General features: G+C 35.8%; 1 protein-coding gene across 5 annotated transcripts in view; it reads left to right on the top strand.

The window, feature by feature from the left end:
- Window positions 1–10,492, top strand: part of ANKRD12 (ankyrin repeat domain 12) — a 152,124-nt gene that overhangs the window by 68,474 nt on the left and 73,158 nt on the right. For 4 of the 5 annotated variants that reach the window (XM_027766499.1, XM_006164020.3, XM_006164021.3 and 1 more), the window contains 2 exons: window positions 4,002–4,148; window positions 8,312–8,512. In XM_027766499.1, the coding sequence (XP_027622300.1) occupies window positions 4,002–4,148; window positions 8,312–8,512 (348 nt within the window). The remainder of the gene's footprint in view (window positions 1–4,001; window positions 4,149–8,311; window positions 8,513–10,492) is intronic. The other variant, XM_027766498.1, reaches the window with a different exon arrangement.

The raw sequence follows: 10,492 nt of genomic DNA on the forward strand, positions 1-10,492 counted from the left end.
TTAATTGCCTGGCCTTCTTTCCATTGAGCTTTTTTTTTTTTTTTTTTTAAGAAGTTTTTGCTATGGGGTGTGTGCACTCACCATACAGACAGAGACAGAGAGACAGAAAGCGAGAAATCACCCCCCAGGGAGAATGGCCACGCCGCAATCCCTTCTTCTCCATTCTCCTCTCAGGATCTTGGGCACGCACGCACACGTGCCCAGCGTGAGTTTTAGGCCACCGGGTCCAGGATGCAAACCGTGGTCGACTACGTGGGAGTCCAGCGACATAGCCATTACTCTAACTGCTGGTCCCTTACCATTGAGCTTTTAAAAATACTGGTTTATCCCTGGGTGTCATAAGTGTCCAGTTGTTAGCATGTGACATCTGGCTATAAAACCTGAAATAAACCTTGTGTTTCTGATACACTTTATTTATTTTATATACATTTGTAGTGTTGGTTGTGGGTGGTTGTGGAATCAAATGGTTATTATTAAAATTTTCATGAAAGTTCTTAATTGAGCTGATAAATCAGTAGTGACCTGATAGCTAAAAGGATGAGGCAGAAGGCACTTATTTATAGTCAGTCAGCATGAAACTAGGTGTCCTTTTCTAAAAGTTGACTCCTAAGCACCAAGGTGAACTTGAAAGAGCTGAAGCCATTCATGATCTGAGTATAATTTCTAGAAATAAAAAGATACATTCTCAACTGTTAGATTCATGTAGACATTTTAGAACCAGAAATTAGTGACAAAATTTTTACTTAGAATTGAAGTATGTACTTCACATATGTGACTTATTTAATTATGTTCATCTGTATTTGAATTGTAATTCCATTGTTTTGAGTCTATATACAGTGACTACTTTGTGGGGAAAAAAATCGTATTCTTTAATTTTTGAGGCTCTGATGGGTTTATGAACCAAGTTTCCCCAACAGACAATTTTATCTTCTCCATAATATAGTCCACATTTAATTGAGTTGTGACAGTATGTTGAGTTTTCTGTTTATTCCGACAAAACTTGAAATAAAAGCATTAATTGTCAAGATTGTAAGCCTGAAATATCTCTGTATTTCTAAAGATCCTCTGAATCCTGGAAAAAAAATTAAAGTGTTGAAAGTCCGTTTCCCTGTTTTCTTTGAATAGTCTTAAGTGAATCTCTTGGATTTTTTTTCCCTAAAAATCTCTAGGCTAGCTAAGTGGAATTTTAAATCCATAGTAGACTGTACTAAAAGCACTTTTGTCAGTACAGCTTTGTTTCACCTGCAAACTTCTGGCTTATTATTAGAACAAGGCAAATAGGTTTTGAAATTTTAGAACTGTCTAGCCCTTTTTTGGATATCTCATATCATTTTTTACTTATGACAAGTCAGAGGAAACAAATTCATCACAGAATAGATCCCAAGTAGTCAAAGTCTTGTTGACAGCTTTAAACTTGAAAAGGCATACATTAGCTGTATTAGTTTAATATATATAATTTTGAAGAATGTCATAGTTATTTGTAACTTAGCTAGTGTTCATTTCTTTTCCTAACTCATACATGAATTCAGACAAATGACTATAGTATTAACTCAGTTCCTGTTGTAAAAAATATATATATTGCGAATGCTAGCATCTAATTTAAATGGTAAAATTTGTGGAGTATATTCAATTTGTTTATTCTTTTTTTCAAGACTATAATAAATATATCTTTGGTCTTTTGGCCATACAGAATTACAGTAATAAATTTATAAGTCTCTTTTTCTCTGTAACCTGGATATATATCACTTTAGAGTATATCCTTACTTATTTATTTATTTTTTTGCCTTGAAATCCGTTTCTTTATTTCATGTGATAGACACAGACATAGACACAGGTACCCTTGTTGACAGGGTCTTGCCATGACAGATCTTCTGCCTAGCCTCATAGCCAGCAAGGATCATAGACATGTAGGCATGCCTGACATGTTCAGGTTGACACAGGATCTGAACCTGGCTCTTAACGTGTCTCCAGTATTTGCATAGCAGCATCCCTACAACCTGTGCTTCCATGACTGGGCTTAGAGCATATTCTTTTTAAACCATTGTATTAAAATGCATTAAAATAAAAGTTAGTTGCTTTACAAATAAAAGAGAAAAGAGAAGACTTTCTCACAACTTTAGAAAAAATTTTAAGGATGATAATTAGATAACTCTAATTTTTCTAGGCCATTGCAATGCCAGTTTATCCTAATTAACTTAAATGGTATACTGGAAGAATTACTACTTCAGTTTCTTATGCCTACTAATAACACAACTTTTAATCAGCTTTTTGAAATTTGTTAGATTAATAAATTTTTCTCTCAGACTATTCTAGCTGCTGGCCACATCATCTTGGGAAAAATCCGACAACATTGTATTGACAGCTAAGCCTTCCATTCTATTCATCTTAGCTGTTTATAGATTTATTACATATTTTACTTCTTTATTTTTGCATCTTCTCTTTGCTCATATCCACATACCTGGTTCAATAAATCCCAGATATTTATTAATATATAGGTTTTTCCCAAGAAGTAGATGCGTAGACAGGTATTAGTCAGACTTCTGCATGCTACTAGCATGCACAGGGCACCTGCATTAACTCTCAGAGAAGTCCTAAAGAAGACAGACCTCTGTGGCTCTTACTTGTGGAATCCAATTTGGTCTGAATTCCCTAGCATTTAATGAGTAATGTTGGTTGTATCGCCTGTGACTTTTCCAAACAGCTAACCCTGAGAGCCAACTTTGTGATGGATTAGACCTGTTTGAGAGGTCCTTGGACATTTTTGTATCTTTGCAGGATCTCTTTTAACCCCTACAGGATCTTCTGTTTGTTCATTTTTAGTTTGAATTAATGTTATTCCATGTTCAGCTATTATGTGACTGGAATAAAATGATTAGGTACCTTTTTCATTAATTTTATGTAATGAGACTTGTCTTAAACACCTCCTTAGAAAATTGTACAAATTACTGCTAGAATTAAGAAATAATTTGAAGGAACCTTACTTGATATACTTAATAATAATTAAGAATAAAGTTATATGTCCTCACTGCGGTAGCACCATGCTAAATGCTGCTGCTTGACAGGTTGAAGTCACATGGGAGTTTCCAGGTTTTGATTCCTGGCCCACCCTAAAAAGCCAGGCCAAGTGGTCTGTATCTTTAGTTTCAGATACTTGGGAGGCTGAGATAGGGAAATAAAGGCATAACCAGACCCTTAAAGGAAAAAATTAATTTTATCTATTATTATTTTTAAATTTGCCACAGGGAACATGTACTCACCAGAGATAGTGAGAAAGCAAGCTGCCAGCCAGGTGGGAGACTAACCGTGGTTGGGCAGGTGGGAGTCCAATGCTTTAACCACCTCGCCACTTGCTGGCCCCTAGAGCCTATTTTAACATACACAGGATAAAATTATAGTGAATGAAAATGAAGATGTAATACTAAGAACTATGTAAAATACTACTGAATAATTTAAATCTTTTTTTTTTTTTTTGGAGAGGTTTTTGCTATAGGGAGTGTGTGCTCGCTAGAAAGATAGAGAGAGAGAGAAAGCAAGAAATCACCCCCCAGGGGGATGACCACACCGCAGTCCCTTCTCCTCCATTCTCCTCTCGGGATCTTGGGCACGCACGCACACGAGCCTGTGCCCGGCATGAGTTTAAGCTACCAGGTCCAGTACTTGAACTGTGGTTGGCTACATGGAAGTTCAGCGACATAGCCCTTACACTAACTGCTGGTCCCATGAATAATTTAAATCTTAATGAAACAAATCATTAAGGTACAAATTTATTAGGAATAAATTTCCAGATGTTATTAATTTTCTGAAAACAATGGAATTAAGAATATATTTTTCCAGAGCATTCAGAAAGAAAATTGCTTATATAATAAAATTTTATAAATTTTTTAATCTGGCAAATACTAGCTCATGTATTGTCCATCTCATGTGTTTATGTGCATGTATATGTATGGTCTGTTTTTGAGTACTTTTATTTGTTTTAAATTCTTGCATATTAATAATTTCAGAGAAGGAAGGTCCAGAAAAGAAGAAAACAAAAAAGGAAACCGGAAATAAGAAATCTACACCAGTTAGCATTCTTTTTGGTTATCCACTCTCCGAACGAAAGCAGATGGCACTTCTTATGCAGATGACAGCAAGAGACAACAGTCCAGGTGATACCTACCATCATTGAGTGAATGCATATTCCTTGTTTTCCTCAGGCACCTCTAGCCTTATTTAAATAATTATTTTTAACTGCTTTTTAATCCTTTCTTGGGTTTAATCATAGTTACTTGTCACATCAGTTTGTAATTTTATGATTGTGTAACAATTTGTCTGTATTATTCACTAGATAAGCTGTGCAAGAACAGAGATCTTTACACCTAGTGTAATATTCAGTAAATATTTGTTAAATGAGTAATTTAGAAATGAGATGATCAATTTGAGAAATACATTACAAAACTATATGATTTTACCTTACTGAAAATACTTTTTTTTTTTTTTTTTTTAGTGTTTCCCATAGGGCATATGTGCTGATGGAAGAGAGACTGAGACAGAGGGAAAGTGAGAAATCATTCCCCAGGGGGATGGCCATGCTGCAACCCCTTGTCCTCTATTCTCCTCCTGGGATTTTGGTCACACACACATGTGCCCAGCATGATTTTCAAGCTGCTAGGTCCAGGACTCAGACTGTGGTCAGCTCTGTGGGAGTCCTGCACCTTAACCCATTGCCACCTGCTGGCTCCAATATTTTTTTTTAATCTCATTTTCTGTAAGGGTGCTTCTAGGTTTTTCAGCTCACTAACACCCAGCTGATAAAGTGGTTATTTTACCGTATTGCTACTTTTAGAAGCAAATGTGTAATCCTTAGTTTTTACAGCTTTAGATCTTTTAAAAGGAAAAATATCATTTTATTTCATATTTTACATTTCTAACTGAGGTGTTACTTCTTGTGTGTGTTTGTTTACTCATGTTCTGTGGACTCCAAAAATAGTTGAAGATGGCTTACCAGCAGGATAAAAATAGTGAGAACAAACCCAAAACCTGATAATTTATTAAAGGTAGTTTAAGAGTAGGCAAAATCCAGACAGCTTGGCAAAGGCAGTTATTATGATTGATCATTGAACTTAGTTATGCATTCTGGAAGCTAAAAATACCAAAATAAAATTCTTGAAAGTTCTTTAGTTCTTACTGACAGAAGAAAGTAAATCACTTTTGGGTCTGCCCTGTAGCACAAAAGTTAAGTACTGTGCATAAGGAACTGGATCCCACCTGACCAACTTTGGTTTGAACCCTGGCCTCAGCAGTTTGAAAAACATGCTGGGTGCATGTGCATGTGTGCCCCAAATCCTGATGGAATAGAGAAATGGAGGAATAAGGATTGTGCAACCACACCCCATTGGCACGTGCACACTCCTCTCTCACTTTGTGAGTGTACCTGCTATCTGGCTATTTAAAAAATTGAAAAACAAAAAGTAAACCACTTTTTTCTAGAGGAAAAAAATTTCTTTTGGCTCTGAATTCTGAGCATTTTTATATAAGCCTCTGGATAACATAACAGACATGCATTGATAAAGACAACTTTTTCAGTGAACTTTTTTTCAACTACTTTTTAAAAGTAACGGCATACTGAAACTCTTATAGTTTCTAAGTATCATCATTTCATTCAAAGAATGTGTGTGTTTAGTATCTCTTAGGGCTTCCTGCTTTTTTAACATAAAGTATGTTGTTTTGATTACTCCCACCTTTTCTACTTCCAGCTTGGGAAAGACAGTGGCCAAAATAGATATTTAACAGTGTTAAAACTTTAAATGTTTCTTTTAAATGCTGGCTTTGAGTCAGGTTTAATAGATGGAATTACTATCATTTTTTTAAACCTGATTTTTTTTTTTTTTTTAAGAGGTTTTTGCTATAAGGGCGCGTGCGCTCGCCAGAAAGACAAACAGAGACAGAAAGTAAGCGAGAAATCACCCCCCGGGGGGATGGCCACGCCACAATCTGTTCTCCTCTCGGGATCTTGGGCACGCACACACACGCGCCCAGCGTGAGTTTTAAGCGAACCAGGACGCGAACCACGGTCGACCACATGGGAGTCCAGCAACATAGCCATTACGCTAACTGCTGGTCCCTAAACCTGATTTTTTTTTTTTTTAAATACCGTGGACCTTTGTTCTTCTATGAATAGATTGTGAAATTAATGCAATAAGACAAAAAGTATAAGTCTTCTCTCATTTCCGGTGATGACCATAAGAAGCAAGTTTTATCTGTACTTCCAAGGATTTTCTAGGGACAAATACACAAATATGTATATGTGTTTTGTTACAAGGTTTTTAAAAAATATAAATAGGATTACAATATTGCTCTGTAGTTCTTTTTCATTTAGGATAGTTCTCAGTCAGCTTTCTTTATTAATATGTGTAAAACTAGGGCTGACCCCATGGCACAACAGTTAAGAGCTGTGCATAGAAAGCTGGATCCCACATGGCCGATCTGTTTGAATCCAGGCCCTGGTGGTTTGAAAAACACACTGGGCACTTGTGCATGTGTGTTCAGAATCCTGATGGGGAGGGAAAAATGGAGGAAAGAGAATTATGGCATCATCATACCCCATTTCAGATGCTTTCCCTCTCTCTTTCTCTCCATTTCTCTCTGGCTAACATACACACCCTCTGGCAGTTAAATATACATATGTAGAACTAGAGTGTAAGTTATCAAACTATTTGCCATCATAGAGATAGATACACTTGGGAGTTGTTTTATCCATTAGATATGTCATTATGTCTTCAAGAAAGTCAACAAAGGGACCAGCAGGTGGCGTAGTGATTAAAGTGCTGGACTCCAATGTGATTGACTGCAGTTCAAGTCGTGGACCCAGTGGCTTGAAACTCACTCCAGGAACATGTGCGTGCATGCCCAAAATCCCAAGAGGAGAGTAAAGGAGAAGGGATTGCAGTGTGCTGTCCCCACCCCACTCCACCCCCGGGGGTGTGTGTGATTTCTGTCTCTCTGTCTCTCTCTCTCTGGCTAGTGCAGGTGCCTAAGGCAAAAATCTTTGTCTCAAAAAAAAAAAAAAATTCAACAAGCTAATTTTAAAAATAAATTAACTATTGAGAATGTGATAAAATACATTGTATCTTCATCAACAAATGAATTTCTAGAGTACCATTAAATACAAAGATATCTTTTGACCAGTCAAGATACAGTGATAAATAAGATAGACAAGGTTCTTGTTCTCATGTAGTGTACATCCTAGAAATATTTATGTAGGAAACTTACTGAGATAATATACACTTTATTTAAAAAGTGGGCCAGCAGGTTGATTAGAGGTTAAGGAACTGTATCCCACATGACTGACTATAGTTCATATCCCAGACCTGGTAGCTTGAAAGTCCTGCTGGGCGTATCAATGTCCAAGATCCCGAGAAGAGAATGGAGAAGAAGAGTTATGGCGCGGCCATCACCCAAGAGGGTGATTTCTCATTTTCTCCCCCTTTCTCTGGCAAGCACACGCACCCTATAGCAAAAAATCTAAATAATAATAATATTAATAAATCTTAAAAGGTAAACAGTAAACTTTTTTTTGAGGATAGAATGATATTGGTTATAGTGCTCTAATTGTCAGATTGCAAGACTAATGATCGAAAATTATTTTCCATAGCTTTTTTTCCCTGTTATTTTAAGTTTATTTGCAGAATTAATACTTTATAGATAGCTTGAATCCTTAATAATGAAATGAAATTTTTGTTTGTTTATAGTAGTTCTGAAGTAGGGAGACTTTGAGCATCATCTAATTTAAATTTTTTTGTTGTTGTTTTTGATACAGAAACCAAAACAAAAACAAAAAGTTAAGAAAAGCGAAGCATAATTTTTATAGTCCTTTTTCCAGACTGCCCTTATTTTTTGTAAATCTTCAACTTTATTTTCATACTAAATCATCATTGATACTAAATCATCAGTGACCTTAATTTGCACTTGATCAGAATACAACTCCAGTGGTTTGAGTCAGAGTTGTGAACTCTAGCTTTCAAATACATATTTAGCAGTTCACCAAGTTATTCATTAAACAAATACTCTTAGGGTGCATACTTGATACTTTATATTTAAAATCAATTTTATGAATTGAAAAATTTCTACATAGGCTCATGATATTTGATAATCCTAAAGGAAGACCTATTTATGTATTTGGGTCAGTTATTATTCAAGTAAAGTTTTGGGTTTTTGAATAGAAAGGTATTTCCTATGCCCCAGGAAAGTAGCAGGTTACTAGTAAAAATATATAAATAAGTATACAAAGAATTTATCCTAGAACATTTGTTAACTTTCTTCTTTCATACAGATTCCACACCAAATCATCCATCACAAACAACACCAGCCCAAAAGAAAACTCCCAGTTCTTCATCTCGACAAAAGGATAAAGTTAATAAAAGAAATGAACGTGGTGAAACTCCTTTACACATGGCAGCTATTCGAGGAGATGTGAAACAAGTCAAAGAATTAATCAGTTTAGGGGCAAATGTAAACGTGAAAGATTTTGCAGGTAAGACTGGTAATTCAAGACTTAATATTATTCAGGAATTAAAATTTAAATAGATCCTGGTTATAATTTAATACACAGGACCCAGCAGGTAGCATAGTGGTTAAGACACTGGACTTCCACATGACCAATCGTGGTTTGATTCCCGGCGCTGATGGCTTACTTTCTCACTTTCTCTCCCTCTCTTTCTCTCTCTGTCTCTCTGTGGTGAATATACATGTCCTATAGCTTATTAAAATAATAATAAATATTTTTTAAAAATGTAATGCACATTCTTTTATACCTTTTGCTGAATGAAAGAGTTCTCAAAGTATTCTTTATTGTAAAATTTTTGGAGTATATACCTGAAACCCTTATTTCTGCTGTAAGTCTATTTCAGTAATTTTTACATTTTAAACTTACATTTTAGTTGGCATATGATACTATATAATTTTTTTATTCAATTTAGGTTTTATTCTAGGTTAATTTGAATTATATGTTTCAAAGCCACTAATTCATAGTTCTCTCAAGAACATTTATTGGGTTGTCGGAAAAGTCATGATATATTTTTTCTATGTTTTTTAATGCAAAAATGTGTCATGACTTTTACGACAACCAATATTAATTTGAACGTGAGGAATATGTGAGAGTATTACTATTTTCATTATAATTGCTCAAATAAGTATTAGTAAAAATATGCAGAAAACAATGTAGAAATTCCCCTTAATTGCACATAATATACTGCCCTACTCTTTCATCCCGTTTTTTCCTTCTCCACAAAACTGTTGTTAACAGTTTGAAATTTAATCTTTTCTGTATATTTCATACTGTATGTATAAAATGAATGTTTGCTTACATATAGACTTTTTGTTCTTAAGAGAGAGTTTTTGCTATAGGGCACATGCACTCATCAGAGAGACAGAGAAATGGAAAGTGAGAAATCATTCCCCAGGGGGATGGCCATGCTGCAGTCCCTTCTCCTCTATTCTCCTCTTGGGATCTTGGGCACACACATACATGCACCTGGCGTGAATTTTAAGCCACCAGGTCCAGGACTCGAACCACAGTCAACTACGTGGGAGTCCAGCAAAGTAATCATTACACTATCTGCTGATCCCTATATATAGGCTATTTAAAAAATTTTTTTTCTATGTATTTCAATCTGTAATATTGCAACCAGCTTTAATGTCTTAGAGATATTTCTGTCAGTACATAAGTAGGTCTACTTCATTCCTTTTTTTTTCCACATTATTTATTACTTTTTTTTTGGTATATACTTTCAATCATATTGTTTGGCTTACAATGAGACCATTTCGATATGTGAACATTTCTCCCCAGACCCGTTGATCAAAATATCTTCAAGAAATACCACCACACCTCCCCATCCCGTCAATGCTATACCTCTGTATCCCTTCTCCAAATGTCCTTTGTTAGGCCCCACTCCTCCACATACACCTCATCTGACATTCACACCCATGTCTCGTGTTTGTTCAACCGTTAGTCAATCAGTTTCAGTCATAGAATGCAGCCATATAGTATATGTTAAGCGGGGACATACAATATCTCTCCTTCATAGCCTGGCTTGCCTCACTCAGCAGTACATCTTCCATATTCTTCCACTTTCTGTCAAAAGCCAGGGTTCTGTTGGTTTTTATGGCTGAGTAGTATTTCATAGAGTATATGTGCCACAGTTTTTCAATCCATTCCTCCATATGCGGGCATTTGGGTTGGTTCCATGACTTAGCAATTGTGAATAGTGCCGCAATAAAAATTGATGTGCAAGCACTTTTCCAATGAAGAATTCTTCTGTCCTTTGGGTAGATACCGAGGAGTGGGATCCCTGGATCATATGGCAGATCTGTCTGTAGATTTTTGAGGAGTCTCCAAATTATTCTCCACAGTAGTTGGACAAATCTACATTCCCACAAGCAGTGTAAAAGAGTTCACCTTTCACCACAGCCCCGCCAACACTTATCATTTTTTGTTTTTTTAATATTAGACATT

This window comes from Tupaia chinensis, unplaced genomic scaffold (genome assembly GCF_000334495.1).
Source record: "Tupaia chinensis unplaced genomic scaffold, TupChi_1.0 Scaffold143584_1, whole genome shotgun sequence".
NCBI lineage: Eukaryota > Metazoa > Chordata > Mammalia > Scandentia > Tupaiidae > Tupaia > Tupaia belangeri.